Below are 22,391 nucleotides of genomic sequence, written 5' to 3'. Positions count from 1 at the left end.
AGTATGAAAGGTCTGCTGGTCTTCTCAGAGAATTTTCTCGTAGATAACCACCTGGATCACATTCTGTTATGAACAAGAAAAGGTGTCACCACCAGCGATTGTAACTGCTCACTCTACCAAAGCGCAAGCCTCATCATCAGCCTTCCTTACACAGGTGCTGATTCAAGACATCTGGAGAGCCCGCTACTTGGTCTTCTGTCCATGCCTTGGCATCCCATTATGACATCACCCATCAGGCTCAGGACGATGTCAGCTTTGGCAGAGCAGTGTGGCAAACAGCACATCCGTGAACTCAGAGCCCACCTCCAGGGATACTGCTTGCGAGTCACCTAACATGGAATCGACATGAGCAAGCACTCGAAAAAGAAAAGACGGTTACTAACCTTTTGTAAATGTTGTTCTTTGAGATGTGTTGTGCATGTCTATTCCGTGACTTACCCTCCTTTCCTGCTGTCGCAGTTGACAGCAAGCAAGAACTGAGAGGGTGCAGGGCAGGCAGCACCTCATTTACTAGCGCATGAGCACAGGGCTCCTGGGTGCACCAGAGCTGGCCCTACAGATACCACTAAGGCAAAAATCTCCAGCAGCGGTGCGCATCGGCGCGCGAACACCTAAAATGGAATGGACATGAACAACACATCTTGAAGAATAGTTATGCAAAGTTAGTAATCATCTTTTACCTGCAGTCTACTTACAAACTATTATACACTTAAAACAAGATATTTGTAAATTGCACCTAGAGCAGGCATCCAGAGCTGCTATGAAGATGGAAAAAAACAGCATAATCCTCTTTGCTAAAGAAAGTCCTGTTTATGTTGCATATGAGGCAATGATCAGAAATAAGCAACCTCTCACTTCTCAGCTATTTCTGTTAGGAGATGGGCATCTCTCACTGATTTAATCTGGAGTAACTACACTAAATACATATTGAGCATTGCTCCTTGTCAGTTTCAGACTAGAGAAGAGCATGAGTCTGGCACAATTTAAGGTTCACAAATTGACAGCAGTATGAAACATAGCAGCAAATTATATGCTTTTTGGATTGATACTCACTTTGAAACAAATCAAAAGCCCTATATACAGCAGGTCAATTTTGCTTTCAATTACACCACTTTAAATCTGGAGGAACTCCATTGAATTCAATGTGAAACTGACAAGAAGCCATACTAAGACACTGGCCAGGGTTGTGAAGACCAGGTAATACTTTTTGAAGAATGTATATTTGTGTAAATTAAGGATGCCTCAAATAGATTACACCATCTCAGTGACAACTTGTGAAAACAGTCAAGGCTGCATAATACATGTACCAAAATGTTGATGTAAATCTAAAAGAAAAACTACAGCAGTAACCTGAGATGTACAGTTTTTTGGTGGAAGGGGTTACAGTTATTATCAATTTGGACACTTCATCTACTGCTCTCCCCTTTATTGGGCAACCACTTTTATGTCATCTTTTTTTGGCAATAACTTCAACATCACGCATGCCAAAAGAATAACCTGCGTTCTTTCAAGATTGATAGCAGATGTCATCTTTTAACTCATAAGATAAGATCTCCATAGGTGGCATCTGTGCAACCAGGAATTTGAACCATTTAACTTTGGACTTGTGTTCACTACCGGGGTAAGTTGACCTAAGTTGCACTACTCCAGCTACGTGAATAATGTAGCTGGAGTCAAAGTAGCTTAGGTCAACTTACCCTGGTGTCTTCGCTGCACTGTGTCGATGGGAGACACTGTCTGGTCGACTTACCTTAATCTTCTCTGGGAGCTGGAGTACTAGAGTCGACTGGAGAGTGCTCTGCCATCAATTTGGCGGGTCCTAAATCGACCTCTGCTGCATCGATTGCAACAGCTTCGATCTCCCCGTAGTGAAGACCAGTTCTCAGTCTTGCATCCAATTCCCTACTAGTGGGTAGTTTGCACAGTGGCAAAATGGCTGTCTGCTAAACCAAAGAATGCTTTTTTTTGAGGAATTCAATATTAATAGCTAGGGAAGCTCCCAACTAATAAGAATTGCACACATCCTTCTGTTTTTATCTCACTTTCCCTTCCCTTATCCCAACCTTCTTGTTTTACATCGTACTTTTTTGGGGCAGGGATTGTCAATTTTCCGTGTTTATATAGTACCTAGCATAAAGAATCGCAACCAGGTTGAAGCCAGTAGGGGACACCACAATATATCTGTTACGTAATAATATAGTATCAGATACCATGATGGATAGGCCTGGTATGAACACACAGATACTCAAGATCAGTGCTGATGATATCCTTTTTCTGTATTTGTTTGTTTGTTTGTTTTTGGGGGGGGGAGGGAAGAATGCATTCTGACATATTCATTATCATTATTAGGTTTGACCAGCCAGGCAATTTCTGACTTCCGTCTGATGAAGGATCTGGCTCAAGAAATGCATCTGAATCCTGAGCAAAGACAGCAAAGGCTGTCTCAGCTTGCTGACAACATTCAGAGGTAATTTAATATAACCAAACCCGCCTTTAGGACCAAAATTAGACTTCTGCCTGAGATGTTAAGTGAAATGAGTTGTGTGATCTTTTGACAGTCTGTAGTTACCTGTTCTGCTAAAATGCCATGCAATCTCATTCTATGATTCGTCGTCATAGCACAGATGTAGAAGAGGAGGAATGGCTTACCAAAACACTTGCTACTACTACCAAAAAAAGCTGTGTACATAAAATCATGTGACAGCCTGGTTTCAAGCTTGTAAGGACTGTAGAAAGATTTTGGGACACAGTTAAAATATGATTTGCTGTTCTTTACACTATAATTTGGAGCACATTGCTGTCACCCTCAGCAAGTTTGCAGATGACACTAAACTGAGAGGAGTGGTAGATACGCTGGAGTGTAGGGATAGGATACAGAGGGACCTAGACAAATTAGAAGATTGGGCCAAAAGAAATCTGATGTGGTTCAACAAGGACAAGTGCAGAGTCCTGAACTTAGGATGGAAGAATCCCATGCACTGCTACAGACTAGGGACCGAATGGCTAGGCAGCAGTTCTGCAGAAAAGGATCTAGGGTTACAGTGGATGAGAAGCTGGATATGAGTCAACAGTGTGCCCTTGTTGCCAAGAAGGCTAATGTCATTTTGGGCTGTATAAGAAGGGACATTGCCAGCAGATCGAGGGATGTGATCATTCCCCTCCATTTGACATTGGTGAGACCTCATCTGGAGTACTATGTCCAGTTTTGAGTCCCACACTACAAGAAGGATGTGGAAAAATTGGAAAGAGTCCAGTGGAGAGCAACACAAATGAACAGGGGGCTGGAGCACATGATTTATGAGGCAAGGCTGAGGGAATTAGGATTGTTTAGTCTCCAGAAGAGAAGAATGAGGGGGGATTTGATAGCTGCTTTCAACTACCTGAAAAGGGGTTCCATAGAGGAAGGATCTAGACTGTTCTCAGTGGTAGCAGATGACAGAACAAGGAGTAATGGTCTCAAGTTGCAGTGATGGAGGTTGAAGCTGGATATTAGGAAAAATGTTTTCACTAGGGGTGGTGGAGCACTGGAATGGGTTACCTAGGGAGGTGGTGGAATCTCCTTCCTTAGAGGTTTTTAAGGTCAGGCTTGACAGAGCCCTGGCTAGGATGATTTAATTGGGGATTGGTCCTACTTTGAGCAGGGGTTGGACTAGATGGCCTCCTGAGGTCCCTTCCAACCCTGATATTCTATGATTTTAACTGTGTCAGGGACAACTATGTTGTAAATGGGCCCCCAGCATGGTTGATTTTTCTGTAGTGTAGATGGGATCAAAAATAAGAGAATGCATCACTAGTTTAGCCTTCTGGGAAAGTAAGGTTAATAGCTGAGTAGCTATAATGATTATTAATTATTTGGAGGATATTAGCTCAGTTTACATCACTGGTAGTTTCTTCATTTAGGGCTCAATCCTGCACCCATGAAAGTCATTGGGAGCGTTGCCATTGACTTCCATCGGTGCAGCACCAGACCTTTAAAATACTCTGTGTGCAATCAGATACTTGCATCAGTGCATAGATATGTTGGGGTGTACTCTAAGCACCCATTTTAAAAATGTTTGGCCATTAAATTAAGGTGTAAGTCATACACACACACACACACACACCTATAAATATTCTATTCGGAAATAATGGAATAGGATGGAAGAGTGAACGTTCTACTTACATCAGTGAATCGCCATATTTGGGGTCGGGAAGGAATTTTCCTCCAGGGTAGATTGCAGAAGCCCCGGGAGTTTTTTTGCCTTCCTCTGCAGCGTGGGGCATGGGTCACTTGCTTGAAGATTCTCTGCACCTTGAAGTCTTTAAACCATGATTTGAGGACTTCAGTGGCTCAGACACAGGTCTGATACAGGAGTGAGTGGGTGAGATTCTGTGGCCTGCATTGTGCAGCAGGTCAGACTAGATGATCGTAATGGTCCGTTCTGACCTTAAAGTCTATGATTCTATGAATACTTTTACAAGGTTTGTATAGTAATCACTGGGGTGGACTGAAGCTGGTAGAACAGATGGGCTCTGATATTTAATACTATAATTATTTCTGTATACCTGACCATATATATAACCACTCTTATTTTACTAGCTCACTAGCTTATTTTACCTTTTTTATGCAGTGGAAATTATTTTAAGCAGTTTTATTGCTTCACCAGCTATTTTTTAAAAATAGTGTATTACTTGGTTTTGACTGCCTTTTAGCCAGTCTAATCCTTTAAAAGGTATTTGTTTAAATGGGCTCCACTGTATTTATATACTTAAATTGTATAGTATCAAGGTAATATATTGACTAGTGTGGACAATTGGGGGAGATGAAGGTGAGCAGCAGCAAGTTCTACGTGCTGGAGTGATACATTGAAGAAAAGAGGAGGATGAGAGCGCTGTAATGGGACATAAGAATAGGAGGGCTTGACAGTTGTGAGGGAGAGAGTTAAGGAGAGAAAAGTACAGGTCTTGTACTTGAAATAATGCATTACTTTATTTACAATCAACAACAAGCTTTGAATTCAGTATTAGAGTTTTAGCAACTACATACATTTACTCTTATGATTTATGATATGAGTAGATCCCCTAGATGGAGTTAAAGTACCATAATTCTTAGTTAGGTGTTGATGGTTTTATATTTACAGTGCACTAGGCTAGATTCTACATACAGTACTTAAACATAATGTAGTACTCGGGCTCACTAGTTTAGCTGATATAGATTACTGGTGGTGTTTAGTTTTTTCCTTTTATTCAGAAGTTCTGAAACCTTTAGAAATGATCATGTATAGAGCACCCATATTACCAGCTATTCCATTAGAATAAAAGAAATGTATTTTTTCCTGTGAGATAAAAATTAAAATGGAAATAGAAACCGATCCTTTGAAAATTTGTTTGCTACTTTACTGACTGACTCTTCACTGGGATTTTTTGGTGCTGGTGGGTTTTTTCTTCCTTTTTTTAATTCTTGTCCATAAGATCAACAAAAATCTTCTTACAGAATCAAAGAGGCTCGTTTAGAGTTGGAGATGTGGGGGCTGCAGCTTGGGTGCCAAGTTTCCCTGACAGGCCGTGTTGTCCCAACTGAAAAAATCCTAATGCGGGAGCAGACAGTGAGTACAGAAACTTTCACTTTAATTTCCATATGTGAATGTCTCTCTAGGCACTCCCAGTGTGCCCAGTAACTGTTGTTTAAAGGTGCCAATATAGCTAAGGCTGGGAAACTTACTGAGGGAAAGCCTGCTGGTTAGAAAACTCGATTTTATCATTACGAATAGTTATAAGAGTCAGGTAGGGGCTGTAATTTAGGTGGCTGTAGACCACATTGAGCCCTCAGGCCATCCTCTATGCACCCCACCTTTGGAATACAGAAATTCATCCCAGCAGTCTGGATTGAGTCTAGGAAATTGATATTTGCTACCTTACACTTTGTAGCTGAGAATTTACCACAATTCACCCTTGTGTGAATAATTTTCTTAGCTATAGAAAAAAAAATGTCTGCATAGATCAGTTAGCCATCATTGCCATGTTCAGTAACCACCAGCACCTTTAATATGAGGGTGCTGAGCCAGATATGGGACATCTGTTTTGTAAGAAATGATTTTAAAAAACAGCTTTGTGGCTTGATCCAGTGGATGCAGAATGCCCTGAACTCCCTCTGAAATCAGTAGGAGTTAAAGATGCTCAGAAGCTTGCATGATCAAGCACCAAAGCAAGTTAATATAAAATAATAATTGGAGATATACCTATCTCCTAGAACTGGAAGGGACCTCAAAAGGTCATCGAGTCCAGCCCCCTGCCTTCACTAGCAGGACCAAGTACTGATTTTTGCCCCAGGTCCCTAAGTGGCCCTCTCAAGGATTGAACTCACAACCCTGGGTTTAGCAGGCAAATGCTCAAACCGCTGAACTATCCCTCCCCCCTGTTGAGACAGGCTGTCAAGTCGACAGCCTCTTGGGACCCCGGATGGTGGTGTTTGTTAACTTAATACCTGCATATGGTACTTTTTGTATCAGCTCACTTGCTTGCAGAACCATCTCACAGCCAGATACATATTTAGCAGTTGTTTTTAGGTATGATCAATGGAGTAGGGTGAATGCATACTTCATTTAGTAAGATTTTCTCAGTGCATAGAAATAAGTCCTGACATTTGCTCCAAGTGCCAGATCAGACTCTTAAAAGTATTCTGTTCCCACTGTAAACTACTACAGCCTGTCTTTAAAGAGGGCTACTGAATTACCCCTTGAGCTAGGTATAACAATGTAAGAATGGTCAACAAAAATGACACTTAATATTTTCTGCTGAAGACTGTTTGTCTATGAAGAATCGTCTTCTGACACGATATTTTTCTTTAATTGTTAATTTATTGTTGTTTTTCCTTTGGCAGTGTCTGCCAATGAGTGCTGGTGACTGGTCAAAGGATATGCGTAATATGAAGATAATTGGAGTGCAGCCTCTGGACAACTGGTTAATGTTGTGCAGTAACAGAAACGGAGAACTAGCTGAGAACCTTCTGAATTGTCTGAAAAGAGTGGGCGGTCCCATGGGATTTCACATTGAATATCCCAGAATGTGAGATTTCTCAGAGGACTAAACTATATTTGCTTTTCTTTCATCCATCAGTCCTGTGCATTATTACTACCAATAATAATACACCTCTACCCCAATATAACGCGGTCCTCGGGAAACAAAAAATCTCACTGCGTTATAGGTGAGACCACATTATATCGAACTTGCTTTGGCGCCCCCTGTTCCTTGTTCCCTGACCGCTCCCTCCAGAGACCCCTGTCCCCAATCACCCCCAGGACCCCACTCCCTATGCAACCCCCTGTCCCCTGACTGCTCCGACCCCTATCCACACCCCCCATACCCTGACAGGCACTCACCGGCAGCGGCGGGAAGCGGAGCAACGTGGCCCCAGCCCGCCCCACTTTGCCACCTCTCAGCCACGGCGCTCCGCTTCCTGTCGCCAGTGAGTGCGGGGAGGGTTGGGGAAAGGATGCCCCCCGTACTCACCTGCAGAAGGAAGTGGAGCACCGCAGCTGGGAGCTGGTGGAGTAGGGCAGGCTGGGTCCGGGCTGCTCTGCCTCCCGTTGCCGGTGAGTGCGGGGAGGTTGGGGAAAGGAGGCCCCCTGCTCTCACCTGCGGCGGGAAGCGGAGCCCCGCGGCTTCAACCTGCTCCGCTTTCCTGGCCCCAGCCCCAGTTGTGACCCCAGGGGATAGGTGGGGGAGGTTTGGGGAAAGGTCCCACATTCACCAGCGGCAGGAAGCGGAGCGCCGCAGCCCAGCCCACTCCGCTTTCCTTGCCCCAGCCCCAGACTTGTCGCTGACAGGGGGTTGGGGAAAGGTCCCTCACTCACCTGCAGCAGGAAGCGGAGCACCATGGCTGGGAGCTGGCGGAGTGGAGCAGGCTGGGGCCGGGCTGCTCCGCTTCTGCTGCTGCCGGTGAGTGTGGGGGGGATCCCTTCCCCAAGTCTCCTCCCCTGAGCGACATGGCTAGGGCTGGGGCAAGGGAAGCAGAGCGGGCTGTTCCCAGCCCCCCGCTAATCCCCCGGGCCATTCTGGGACTGCGGGGCCCCCAAAATTGCCCCCCCCACAGCTCCTGCCTTCTAGACCCTGCGGGGGGGAGCCCCTGACCACCCCGAGACCCTCTGTCCCTTATCCAACCCCTCGGCCCCGACCCAGCACCCTTAACGTGCTGCTCAGAGCAGCGGGTCAGAGCTTTACCACGTTGTAGGCGAACCCGTGCTATATCTGGTCGTATTATATGGGGGTAAAGGTGTAACTTGCATTTACGTAGCTCTTTCAACTGGCAATATTCCGAAGTCCTTCACAAAATTAACAAATGAATTATGGGCAGCCTCAATCACCTGCTTACCCACTTCTCTCTCAAGAACCACTGCTCTCTTATGCTGTCCCCCATGCACATAAAAGTTCCCAGTCAAAATCTGTAAAGCCACCACCTCATCCTCCAAATCCTTCTTCAAACTCACTTCTGCCATTATGCGTACACTAAACTGCAACCATATCATGGCTAGACATATAGTGAGTTGTGGTTACTGCACCTGATTGGCTAGGATTGAGACACATCCTGTTAAATTTGTTGCTCTTTCTTTCCCATCCAAGCTTGCTTGTGTCTCATCCACTTACTGTGTTTTGATTTTTAGCTCTTTGGGGCAGGTATTTTCATTTTCTGTATGTTTGCACACTGTCTAGCTACAATCTGATTGGTCTCTTGGCACTACCACAATATAAATGTTGAATAATAACAATAATAAATAAGTATTATGTATAAATAATTATGTATGCAAGTTGGCACAATGAAATATGGATTCTAATAGGTGAAATGAATTTTTTTTAAAAAGAGGATGGAATATCTCAGCCACTACTAGAAACAATCACTTCTGGGACATATAGTAGACCAGGTATTTAATAACTTGCAGCAACATTATGTAACGGAGCCTTAGGGTAGAGGAATACTGTATATCCATTTGAAACTACAGAAGTGATTTAGGGAAGCAGAATATAAGTATTGAAGGACAATAAACTGCAAGACTTGACTTACGCCATAGGAGCCTTTCCTATATATTTTAAGGTATCTAATGCAAACTTAGTTTTACAAAAAGTTGCGTTTTAATGTAAGCAGCTTTCAATAGATATATCTTACACTATATATCAGGTTATTGCTTAATTTTCTGAATCTGCATTTTGAAGGAAAGTAACCTTTTCGGATTCTCATTAAACTACCATCCTGATAAATTAAATATTAATACTTTATATTCTGTAGTAACTTTGGGACAGATTCTCTCCTATGTCTGCTTGGCTCGAGAGTATGGGTCTGTTGGAGCCATGTACAGCTCCCTGATCTTCTGCCTTGTGCAGCTGTCACCCACCTTAGATTAGAGCAGTGTAGGGACTATTTTAACCTAATCCAGCTGGCAGGAGTCTCCAGGGGATCATTCAACAGTTGAGAATGGCCTGAGTACACCCATGCTCTGGCCGTGCCCCTAAACCGGCCCTCTCCCACTTCTTGGTGTAGCCTCCTAGGCCAGGAAGGTAGCATAAAGGCCAACCATGTCAGTTTGTTTCTAGTTATGAGGTCCCATGCCACTGGGAAAATTCTTAGCTGGCCAGCTATGGACAGATTCCAACGTCTTTCCTGAGGATGGTAATGTGTAATGTGTTCAGATCTGTTTCCTCGATGATTTTGTATTCACTTATCTTGTTCTTTTGATATATACATATTTAACTTCCATGGATAGTGGGAATTACATATGCAAAAAATGAGCATCTCTTGAGTGAAACTGAAGGGCGGTTAGACTTCATACGGCATTGTCAGGGTTATTCCTTCAGGAAGCTGATCCTGTGATATGATGAGTGATTCTATAGGGTGTTAAGTGCACTTCAAGCGGCTGTGAGACCCCCTGATTTTACAAGGAAGTAACTAATTCACATTTCTCCTTCACCTTGACTGCAACATAGACTGCTGCGACCATGCTACTTTCATATGTTCTCAGTGAGCTGACTGTGATGCTAGTCCTAAAATCTGTGTTCTCCTATATCCCACAAATATGCATTGCCTCTCTTTTTACTTTCTTCACCTCCATGTCAGATTCTGTGGAGTAGGATAATGAACCATCAGCAACCCCCCTCTCCCAAAAATCAGTGATTTGCCCAACTCTAGTCTCCACACAGATGCGGTCTCTTTCAGGCAATGGATGGAATTTTGAGTATGTTTTAATATGAATAACATTTTAGTCTTTGTGGAAAATCTGTTCATAATGCTTCTAAAGATGTGCAGTGAACTGACATTTGCAAAGATAGTGCATGTTTAAATGTCTTTATATGTTTTTGTTCAGAGTACAAGTACAAGAAAGCCCAATGGCATTCCTGCGAGCAGTGCAACAGCATGTAAATCCTGAAGTACAGCTGGTGTGTACAGATTTATGTTCATTAAGTGATGCTTTTGATAGGGCTAAGTCCAGTCTTCTGATATGCAAGGAAGGTGGGGGGAGAGGAGAGAAAGCATAGAGAGCCTCTTCTCCCTGTAGAATCAGCAGAGCAGAATATCTCTGAGAACACTATCAGCAGCCTGGCTACAGCAGCAGATAATATACCATAACCCCAAAGGATGACTTTCCAATAGGAAGCATGTCTAGCTCAGGACGTGCACTACTTCTTTCCAGAACAGCACTGTCAGAGGATGCTTTTTTAGCTACCAAGTGAGCAGCACTTCTAGCCTGTTTTTGTGGTCTTTCAGTCACAAACACACAAGGTTACTTTTTCCACCTCATATACCTTTAATCCTTTGTTTCCTAACAGAGCAGGATGTAGCACAGGTATACAGCATGTAGAGCCTTCCAAACAGCTTTCTCTTTCATCCAGCTCACCCTCTCAGATTCCCCCCCCCCACTTCCTGTTCCTCCTGATTATATATCCTTCCATTACTAAGCCAATTACTTTATTAGCCCACTAATTGCCACCAAGTGTCAGTAATCCCCACCAGTAACAGGTTGATTCCAGTTAAGTCTGCCACTTTCTCTGCACTGCAGCAACCTTGTGACCAGAATTCTGCAACCAGTACTCCTCTCACAAGCACCCTCCCCCATTTGTCAGAATTCCTAGAGAGGGGAATACATCTGCCAATATCTCTGCTCCCTCAGTTTACACTGGTTGTGGCTGGATTTGGCCTATAGTTAATCAACCAGTAAGTGTAATGTGGTCCATTAAAAAAAATTATACACACCTTTATCTGTCAATGTCAGTTTTCCAATCATGGACTCACAAGAGCAAGAGATTTGCAGGAAAAACAAGTTAGTCTGGCTTTATAAATTTTTCAGATTTGTTGGGGAAATTGTATGTCTTTTAAGAGGGTGAAATGTATTAAGTGTAAGGAGATATCTGTAGAAGTAGAGCACTGACCACTGTTCTCCCCTTCTTCGACTTAGGTAATGTGTGTACTGTCTTCCAATCAGAAGGACTGTTATGATTCGATTAAAAAGTTCCTGAGCCTTGATCGACCTGTCCCAAGCCAATGTGTACTAGCACGCACTCTGAACAAGCAGGGCATGATGATGAGTGTCGCCACGAAAATCGCAATGCAGATTATCTGTAAACTTGGAGGGGAGCTGTGGGCAGTAGACATCCCTGTAAGTAATTTAAAATATTTGTTTTTATCACAGCAAAACTTCTTCAACCATTTATATTAACTAGTCTTTGGTATGTCAAAAATGCTTAGCTCTAGCTGAAATTGATTTAGCATGGTATACATTGTGCTTTGTTGACATTTTTCATCTGTGGATCTCAGAATACTTCAGCAACAATAATTCATATGAGAAACCACTCCTCAGCATGAGGAATGATTGCCCCAGTTTGGGCCCTGTGTTAATGATGCAGGATCCTTACTCTTGATCTGATGACTTCACAAAATGTTGGTGTATATAATCCCATCAAAATCATTTTTACATTAAAATATGTCTCTGTGCATACTCAAAACTCTGAGCACTTCTTGTTTACAATAAAAATTGTTACAAGGTACAGTATTGTGAAATATCCATGTTTTATGAAGGTGTACAAACAAATGTCCAACTTCAGCATTTCTTTGATCCACATTTCTGGGCAGGAAATCAAGCATTTGTGACCCTAATGACCCAACCAATGAGGGGAAAAAACCTCTACAATTCTTTAAATCAGCTTTATTTTAATGTGATCATATCAATAGGCTGTTTAGTTTGACAGTATTTTTGCAGTGGTGATGAGATTTAAAAGAATAGAATTTAAAGAAATGTAAAGCTTTCCAACAAAAAAGGACGTGTTCTGGGAAGATATATGGTCTATTGGTTAGAACAGGGGATCATTAGATGTAGCAGTGGTATTACAAATAATACCTGAAGACCCCCAAGTAGGGTCTGGGTCCCATTGTGCAAGGCACTGTACAAACATAGTAAGAGACAGCTCTGTCCCCAAACAGTTTTAACGCATGTGTCTCATATTAGCCATATTTAACACTGGTATAATAATCTTTATGTATCTCACAGAAGTGCAGTGAGGCTTAATAATATTTTTGACCTTTGTGGATCTACTTGTGTGAGTAATAGCTCCCTGATGTAAGGGCTGTACAATCACTCTTGAGGTCTAAACTTGCTTCCATTGAAATCAGTGGCCAAATTTCCACTGACTGAAAAAAGGACAGGATTAGGGCCACAGTTTATATCAAGCAAGCCCTGTCTGGAAATCACAAATTCTAGTGTTAAAATGCCAGTTATTTGATTGTTACTTATGGTATTTGCATGTCCTTCAATACCTTGTGGCTTCAGACTTAAGGCCAAAAGTGAGATTGAATAGTGATTTCTTAGAAACCTGGTAAAAAGTAAAATAAATGATCACACTACAGAATGTTTTCATTCATCAGTAGGAGATTCAGTAAGCAATTCATTCCATATCAAGTTCTGTCATCTCCCCCTGATTTTTAATTGATCATTTTGGGATGCCTCCTGCACATTTTAAAAATACAGTGGAACCCCGTTTATTTCATCTAATTGGGACTGGGACCAGATTGGATAATCAAATTTGGATAATCAGGAGAATGGGCAAAGAGCTTTCTGTCTGTTATTTTAAGATGTGAAATTGCTTTAAAACTAGCTGACCACTCCCGGAAAAGCATTAAAACACACACACCTTTTCTTATCTACTTAACAGAATATACAAACCCCTAGTTCTTTCAAAGAATGTTTTGTTCATTTTTTAACAAGTACAGGTATTGATCATTTTTACACTTTCCTTTTAACCCTGAACATTATAGGGACTGTCTACAACAGTGTTTCTCAACCTTTTTGTTGCAGTTGCCCAGGGCGCCATACCACATGGAGGTTCAGATAAATGGAGTTTTTCTGTATTTCTTAAAGTATTCAGAACTCTGCTTTATTTCATATATATTTTATCAATCTAATGTTTAATGGGAAACAGGTAATTCTGTTTCATCTTTAATCTTTAGCACTGACTTTAACAAGAAAATTTACTTAATTCATTGATTTTCTTTGTCATTATAAAAACAGCTTGACAGCATGCTGAAATTCAGTTGCCAGAACTAAGTGGAGGAAATGGACTACTTTGTTTTATTTAGTATGATCTTTCATCATGAGTCACCTATGCTCTTTTTGAAATTCTTCCATTTCATCTGATTTCCCTTCATAAAAGGTGTCGATTCCTTACTGAACGAGCAGGGCTTAACTCTATTAGTGCTAGACAATATCCTTACAATGACTGTTCTCTTTTATCTTTTTTCATGAACCAGAGAACTCTGCTCATTCTTTATGCCTCTCTGCTATCACTCCCCTTCCCTTCTATGGTTTATTTAGTAAGATATAAAAATGTAAACTATGTACCAAATTTTGCCCTGAGTTACTCCTCTGCAGTTACGCTTTTTCAACCCCACTAAAAGTCCATGTCTGATGTGCTCTATATGTGAATTTCACCCTGTATCTCTACTTCTCCTTGTGTTGTATGAGAGTCTGAGCCTCGTAATGAGGTCCTGCTATAATTATAAATAACAGTAAAAATAGGCACACTAACCCAAGTATCTGCAGTACTTTTGCAGTCCTGTATTTGAATCCTCTTGTAATTTAATTAGGTGAGAGAGGCATCAGACTACAAACATTTTGTGGGGATGAGGATGAGATTTCCATCCCTCTTTAGAATGAAACATTCTTCACTTTCATAGTTTGCATAGGTAGAAACAGATTAAGTAACACAATCTTATTTTCATAATGCACAGTTAAATTTCACCAGTAGTACTGTATGAAATATTTGCTCCTACCTATTACAGAGAGCCTGAGTCCCATCTACAGATGTCCTAAATAGTGGTTATTTCTGACCACTCAAAAGATTTAATTCAAAAGATTTGATTCAATTATTCCAAGTTGATAGTGTCTTTTAGCAATCTGTTCCTTCTCAGAATCACCTTTTACTACTTTTTTCCCCCAAGTGGAAAGCACACTATGACCTGGCCTTCAATAATAAATACGCATAGCAGCATACATAAAATATTTTTTTAACAGTTTTCCCCCAGTGAGCAAAAGGGAGAAAGAAAGGATCCCATTTTACAGACTCTAGTCATGTTGATGCTCATTGGCATATCATTGTGATGGCATGGTAAAATGATCTATGTAGAATGTGGGTACAAGGTCAGGACCTTACAGATATAGCAAATAAGGTCTGAAGTGATTCATTAGCATTGGTGGGAATGTTTCATCTAAACAGAGTTTAAAATGTCTTTATTTAACAAAATTAATCTTGAGGATTTGAGGGTTTTATTGAAAATAGCGTAGTCTCATCTGACAATACTCTAGCTTTGCTCTGTGTGGCTCTTTAACTGTTTCAAAAAGTGATTTGGTAAAGCTTTGAAAATCAGTATATTTGAAGTACTGTATATAATTCAGTGCATCACCAAATTATTGTCAATTTACATTTATTTCACAGCTAAAATCACTCATGGTGATAGGTATTGATGTCAATAAAGATGCCCTTAACAAAGGAAGTTCAGTAGTTGGATTTGTGGCTAGCACTAATTCAAAAATTACTAGGTAAGCCTTTTATACTACTACTCCTAAGGGTCCTATAATTATGCCTACCTATCTCAGAAGGATGTCTGGGGGCTTACTTTCTGTTTTGATTCTTTGGACAGAAGGCACTATCACAGACCTGGAAGAAAACAGTAAAACCAAATGTAAGGTCATATATCTAGCAACAAAGAACATAGACCATATTTATAAGGTGTGAGACTATATCTTGGGAAGCAGTGACTGAAAAAGATTTGGGGATTATGGTGTATAATCAGAATGGAGTCATTATTATTCATTAATTTCTGTACATATATACATACTTAATATCTGCCATCATACTGAGTCAGACTTAGTAAATCACCACAGCCATTTCAAACCAGTATAGTTAAATATAATTTATTTTAAAAGTCAATAATTTTGTGTTTTTCTTTGCAGTCCCTTAAGTACACCAAAGAAAATGAGAGTTTAAAACAAATGTGAAATAACTTCAAATGACTCTTAAATCCATAAAGACTGTAGAAGTCTTAAAAATGGCCATTAAGACATGAGCCTATGCTCATCAGCCATAAATGTTTTACTATCAATTTCAACAGCAGTAAGTTTGTGCCCTTATTCCATCCATCACTCAAACAGTTCCTAAGTATTACAGAATGTATAATACTCTTTAAGATCAGCTATTATGAGCCATATGAGGTGTTTTCCATGTTAAAGACAATATCACACCCTTGGTCACTAGGCATCACTTCCAGTTGATACTGATTGTAGTTGTATATGTGGATCAAGAGTACCATGTGGGTCTTTAATGTTTATTCATAAATATTAAGGAAGGCAGTGTTTAATGTTGTGAGCAAGGGGACTCTTGGGTTCTGCTCCCACATTGGATGTGCTCACTGGTGCTGGCTTCCTCCTTTCCCTCAGGGTGCTCAACCCCTGCTCAGCCCCAGGCTTCGCCTCCACTTCACTCCTCCACCCAAGCCCTTGCCCCACTTCTTCCTGCCCCTGCTTTGCCCCAGGTCCGGCCTCCAATCCACTCCTTCCGCAAAGGCCCCACCCTGCCTCTTCCCACTCAGTTCCACCCCATGCCCCGAGTGCGTCCCACCCCCACTCCTCCCCTTCTCGCCCCCAGCACCTTTTGCACACTGTGGAACAGCTGATTGCTGTGGGCGGGAGGCACTGGGAGGGATGGGGGTGCTGGCTGCCAGTGGGTACTAAGCACCCACTAATTTTTTTTTCCATGGGTGCTCTAGGACTGGAGCATCCACAAAGTCCGTGGCTGTTTTTTGGATAGGATGTAAAATTCATCTGCATGTATTATTGAAAGGCAAGGGCATTTTTTGCAAGAATATGGGTGTTAACCCTGTTGTCTTTGCTGAATTAGGTAATTACATTCTGCCTTCTAAATTGGATATAGTATTCTTTTCACTTTCTGTCTTAGTATTAAACAGCTGCCTTTTTTTGCCCCAAAGATCGATTAAGTGACTCGTGTATATGACTTTAATAGTAGTTAATGGAGTGCTTTAGGATAAAAGGTGCTATATAAATATAAAATAATATTTATTTATGAGTTCAGAACTTTTTGGAGTTTGGACCTGGTATAATGATAGTGAATTCGTTGCAAATCCTTAATTCATACAGTGTCAGGGCAAGTGTTTGTTAATACAATATTCAGTCTGTAGACCCTTCAGAAGATAGAATGGTGGCAATTTAATTTCATTGTTATGATATAGATTCAATGTTAGAAAAAGAAATTTCTTTGCATTCAGAGGTCTGTATAAAGTTAAATATTGTGATGGTTTACGTGTTTGGGGATATAATCAGCAACCAACACAAACTTAATTTTTTCAAAGCTTTTTTTTTTTTTTTTACAGTAATCCAGTAAGGGTGTATTTTTAAACCATTGAAACCACACAGCATTATTTATGAAGAACTCTAGAATTAAACATTGTAACCAAAGTCAGCTATTTTATTAGTGCATGATAGTGTCTTCATAATCCTGGACCTGGAAAGACTTGTTGGCAGCCCTGATGGGGTTCATTATAAACTGACATGATATGGTCGGTCAACTTCTCAGTGCTGAATGGATGTTAATGTTCCCTTCATATATGTTCAGTCCAGTTCATTGGTGTACCCCCTGCTTCTGCATATAATAATAATAATTAGCATTTACATAGAGCCTTCCATCAGAGAATCTGAAAGTGCCTCACAAATATAGTCTATTCATCTTACAACACCCCAGTGACAGATGTAGGCATTTTACAGAGAAGAAAGAAAAACAAGAGGTTGAAGCTCAAGTTTTCAAAAGTGGCCTCTAACTTCAGAGTCCTCAGTGTTTTGGGTGGCCAACTTTAGACACCAACTAGCTCATTTTCAGAGCTGTTGAACATTTAATCTACCAATGGAATCAGTGTGAGCTAACTAGACATCAAGTTTGAAAACTGTAGCTCATAAATCCTGGGGAATAAGGCAGGTCTAACCTGTTCTACTGCATTGCTCAGAATCTGGATTTCATATTCTCCTAAGCTATCCCTACTTTGAAGAGTCCTCCCTTTATTAGTAGTTTCAGGTGATGGCTGCATGATTTATGAGAAGCGCAGCCAATAGTAAAGGAAACTTGGTGTTAAAGTAATGCAAAACTCAGAACACAATTGTAGTGGTTGCCTAGTAACTTACTACTTATTTTTAGGTGGGTCTCTCGCTGCATCCTTCAGAATACAGGGACTGATATCGCAGATTGTTTAAAAGTCTGCATGAAAGGTATAATGTCATGTATCTTTTAAAGTTAGAGCAATACAGTTTATAGGTTGATTATTGGCTATTTCTCAATGTATTGTTTGCATTACATTCTAGTCTCTTGTGTAAATGAATTTCACAGTGCATCAGAACCTGTAGTATTATAGAAACTATTATTATTACAGAAATTGGCTACCCAAACTAGTTTTAAAACCAGATGCACAACATTATTACACCAATTACTCTGTATTTTGTAAATTCTAATATTCTTTTATTGGTTCTTCTAATAATAAGTTAGGGGTTTAACTTGTAAATCCTTAGTCACAGGAATAGTCCTTATTCACTATCCAGAGTACTACTCCCATGTTCTCACTTTGTAAGCTCTTTGGGGCAGGAACCTTGACTTATTATGTATTTGTAAAGAGTAAGGCTCACCAGGTGTGCTAGATAAATACATAATCAAAATTACATGGTAATATATAGTAAGAGACCTTGAAAATGTCACTCATCCAGCATGATTAGAACTCTTCTTCGTCAACATCTGTAGAATCTAAGCTCTACCAAAAAACAAAACAAAACACCTCAACCCCATTTCTAGCTCTTGTGGTTGTGAAGAAAACCTCCCAAGAACCAAATGTGGTCTTCCAAAGGCTTACGTCTACACTATACACCACTTTTGGTAGCATGCAGGGTACATGTAGCTTCACGCTGCAGTATGTGTCAACTCAGTAAAATGCTCTGGCATTTCCAAAAGGTGTCAGTAGCTTCCCCACCAGAGTCTTTTCCTGCAGCTGGGAAAGGCTCAGGCACTGGGACAGTAGATGGCTAAAAATAGCAGTATAGATAGGGAGGCATGTCTTGGGCGAGCAGAACCATGTAGGGTATGTACTTGGTTATATAGCCCCCTCCCCCCCCGATGTATATTTACTTGCCTAAGCCATGTCTCACCATCAACAGTGCTGTTTATATCTATGCTGGGGGTCTGAGTATTTACACTACGCACTGCTGAAAGAAGCCTGCAGTGCAGATGTAGTATAACTCTTCAGAGAGATGGTTCCAATGTTGCTGTCACTTTAAGAGGGGCAGTCTGCCCGTCACCAGTGCTAAGGCTGCCAGAGTCCAGCCATCACTCCTAGGAGTGATGGGCCTTGGTGGGGCTTCCCCACCAAAAGCAGAGGCCCACACGTGCTCAGTGGGAGAATGTCTAGCAGAATCTTTGCTCCTCACGTTTCCCCTTCTCCCCCCCGCCTCTCCCCCTCCCCCCCCGTAGAAGAGCCCTCTGTGGCAGTAACAGGCAAGGAGCCCACTGCTATTGGTCTTCAGGATGGCTTGGATCACCCTGCTCCTTGTTCTGATGCTGCTGCTCTATTTTTGGGATGGCTGGGGTCAGGTACAGGAAGAGGGAAATCTCACTCTCTGCCATTCCAGCACAGTACTCTGCTTTATTTTGAGTTAAGGAATTGGTGCCTAGCAGATGCAAAGAAAAAGATCCAAATTCAGATGCGTGGCTTTTGTCCAACTCTTCATCATGCAAGTTACATCAGTTTATTTACACTATATACACCCATTTCCAGTGTGTAACTTGCATCTTTGATTTTGGCCTCTGGAGACTTATATCCTGATCCAAAGTGCATTAACATCAGTGGGAATGTTTCCATTTACTGTGGTAGGCTTTGCCCCATAATTTGCATATTTCAAGTATATTATAAATAGGGCTATCCAGTGATTAAAAAAATAATCTTGATTAATTGTGCTGTTAATAATAATAGAATACCATTTATTTAAATATTTTTGGATGTTTTCTACATTTTCAAATATATTGATTTCAATTACAACACAAAATACAAATATTTGCACTGCTAAAAACAGTTCTTTTCAATTCACCTAATACAAGTACTGTAGTGCAATCTCTATCATGAAAGTTGAACTTACAAATATAGAATTATGTACAAAAAAAACTATTCAAAAATAAAAACTATGTAAAACTTTAGAGCCTAGAAGTCCACTCAGTCCTACTTCTTGTTCAACCAATCACTCAGACAAACTAGTTTGTTTACATTTGCAGGAGATAATGCTACCTGCTTCTTGTTTTCAGTGTTACCTGAAAGAGAACAGGCATTCGCATTGCACTGTTATAGCTGGTGTTGCAAGATATTTACGTGCTAGATGCGCTAAAGATTTATATGTCCCTTCATGTTCCAACCACCATTCCAGAGGATATGCATCCATACTGATGACGGGTTCTGCTCAATAACGATCCAAAGCAGTACATACTGTTGCATGTTCATTTTCATCATCTGAGTCAGATGCCACCAGCAGAAAGTTTGTTTTCTTTTTGGTGGTTCAGTTTCTATAGTTTCCACATGGGAGTGCTGCTCTTTTAAGACTTCTCAAAGCATGTTCCACACTTCATCCCTCTCAGATTTTGGAAGGCACTTGAGATTAAACCTTGGGTCGAGTGATGTAGCTGTCATTAGAAATCTCACATTGGTACTTTTGCGTTTTGTCAAAGCAGTGAAAGTGTTCTTAAAATGAACAACATGTGCTGGGTCATCATCTGAGACTGCCATAATATGAACTATATGGCAGAATATGGATAAAACCACAGATCAGGAGACATACAATTCTCACTCAAGTAATTCAGTCACAAATTTAATCAATGTATTATTTTTCTAAGGAGTGTCATCAGCATGGAATCATGTCCTCTGGAACAGTGGTCGAAGCATGAAGGGAGCATACGAATATTTAGCATATCGGGTACAAAAACCTTGCAGTTCTGGCTACAAAAGTGCCAAGCGAACACCTGTTCTCACTTTCAGGTTACACTGTGAATAAGAAGCGGGCAGTATTATCTCCCGTAAATGTAAACAAACTTGTTGTCTTAGCAATCAGCTGAATAAGTAGTAGTACTATGTGGACTTGTAGGCTCTGAAGTTTTACATTGTTTAGTTTTTGAGTGCAGTTAAATAACAAAAATCTACATTTTGTAAGTTGTACTTTCACGACAAAGAGATTGCACTACAGTACTTGTATGAGGTGAATTGAAAAATACTATTTTCTTTTGCTCACAGGTGCCGACTTTCCAAATTGCTGGGGGATGCTTGACTCCTGGCTCTGCTCAAGTCCCCACCCCCACTCTACCTCTTCCCCCAAGGCCCCATCCCTGCCCCACCTCTCCTGGCCCCGCTCTGCCTGTTCCTTCCCCCAAGCGCGCCATGTCCTCGCTACTCTCTCCTCCACCCCCAGCCTTCTGCACACCATGAAACAGCGGGCAGGGAGAGGGAGGTGCTGAACCATGGGACCCACCAGCAGGCAGGAGGCACTGGGGGATGAGGAAGAGCTGATAGGGGGGCTGCCGGTGGGTCATAAGCACCCACAATATTTTCCCCATGGGTACTCCAGATCTGGAGTTGGCACTTATGCTTTTGTTTCTTTTTTACAGTGCAAATGTTTGTAATAAAAATAAATAATATAAAATAAGCACTGTACACTTTGAGTGGCCTCTTACAGTTGGTATGGCTACTTCCACCTTTTCATGTTCTCTGTATGTATAAATATCTTCTTGCTGTATGTTCCAGTCTGTGCATCCGATGAAGTGGGCTGTAGCCCACGAAAGTTTATGCTCAAATAAATTTGTTAGTCTCTAAGGTGCCACAAGTACTCCTGTTCTTTTTACTGTACACTTTGTAGTCTGCATTGTAATTGAAATAAATATATTTGAAAATGTATAAAAACATCCAGAATATTTAATAAATTTCAATTGGTATTTAACAGTGCGATTAACCTGATTAACCACGATTCATTTTTTGCGTTAATTGCGTAATTAACTGCAATTAATTGACAGCCTTAATTATAAATTGTGCCCAGCTTTAAATAGATCTAAGATGGATGTGTATTTGTAATATATGTTTATTATATACACAGAAATATATAGTGTTCTGCATTAGGTAGTCTATATTTACAGAATCTTAAATACAAGCATTTGTAGTTTTCTTTGGTACTAGGAATAGATAAAAACTGTGTTTAGCTTTTGGTAAATCATGAACGTTTGATGGAGCCAACTATATATAAAATACAGGAAACCACAATAAAAAGATATAATCAATTTATTTGAGTCATTAACAGCAGGAATGAATTTGTACTATAAGTTTCATAAAATAATATGCTGTATATTCATGCATCAAAAATATTCAAGTGAAACAAAAATGCATCAGAGAACTTGCTGTTACTATTAACAGTGCATACAGTACAGTACACATTTTAGCAGAGAGGGAGATTTATTACCTCTAGAGCCAGGGCTAGATGATATAAGTTTTTATCTCCAGTACTATTTTTATGACACAATATTCTCTGAAAATCAAAACAAAATGATTGAATATTGTTACAAAAGAAAACAAGAATATTAATATTAAATTAGGTTGCAAAGAAATAAACCCTGATCACTCTCTCCTTACTGATGCGGTATGTAATATAGGCGCTATCAGCAAGTGGCACAAGTATAATTGTGAGTTGCCTGCGCGCATCATAGTATACCGTGATGGTGTTGCAGATGGCCAGCTGAAGATGGTGGTGGATTATGAGGTCCCACAATTACTTAGTGTCCTCACAGAATTAACTACTAATTACAGG

At 40.8% G+C, this 22,391-nt stretch overlaps 1 protein-coding gene across 3 annotated transcripts in view; it reads left to right on the top strand.

Annotated features, from left to right (window-relative positions):
• PIWIL4 (piwi like RNA-mediated gene silencing 4) overlaps window positions 1-22,391 on the top strand; it is a 58,815-nt gene that overhangs the window by 27,354 nt on the left and 9,070 nt on the right. For 2 of the 3 annotated variants that reach the window (XM_045019670.1, XM_045019667.1), the window contains 8 exons: window positions 2,350-2,467; window positions 5,474-5,585; window positions 6,860-7,044; window positions 10,332-10,404; window positions 11,421-11,621; window positions 14,950-15,053; window positions 17,716-17,786; window positions 22,237-22,390. In XM_045019670.1, the coding sequence (XP_044875605.1) occupies window positions 2,350-2,467; window positions 5,474-5,585; window positions 6,860-7,044; window positions 10,332-10,404; window positions 11,421-11,621; window positions 14,950-15,053; window positions 17,716-17,786; window positions 22,237-22,390 (1,018 nt within the window). The remainder of the gene's footprint in view (window positions 1-2,349; window positions 2,468-5,473; window positions 5,586-6,859; window positions 7,045-10,331; window positions 10,405-11,420; window positions 11,622-14,949; window positions 15,054-17,715; window positions 17,787-22,236; window position 22,391) is intronic. The other variant, XM_045019673.1, reaches the window with a different exon arrangement.

The sequence above is a fragment of the Mauremys mutica genome, chromosome 1 (assembly GCF_020497125.1).
Source record: "Mauremys mutica isolate MM-2020 ecotype Southern chromosome 1, ASM2049712v1, whole genome shotgun sequence".
NCBI lineage: Eukaryota > Metazoa > Chordata > Testudines > Geoemydidae > Mauremys > Mauremys mutica.
This window is presented reverse-complemented; position numbering and strand designations above follow the sequence as displayed.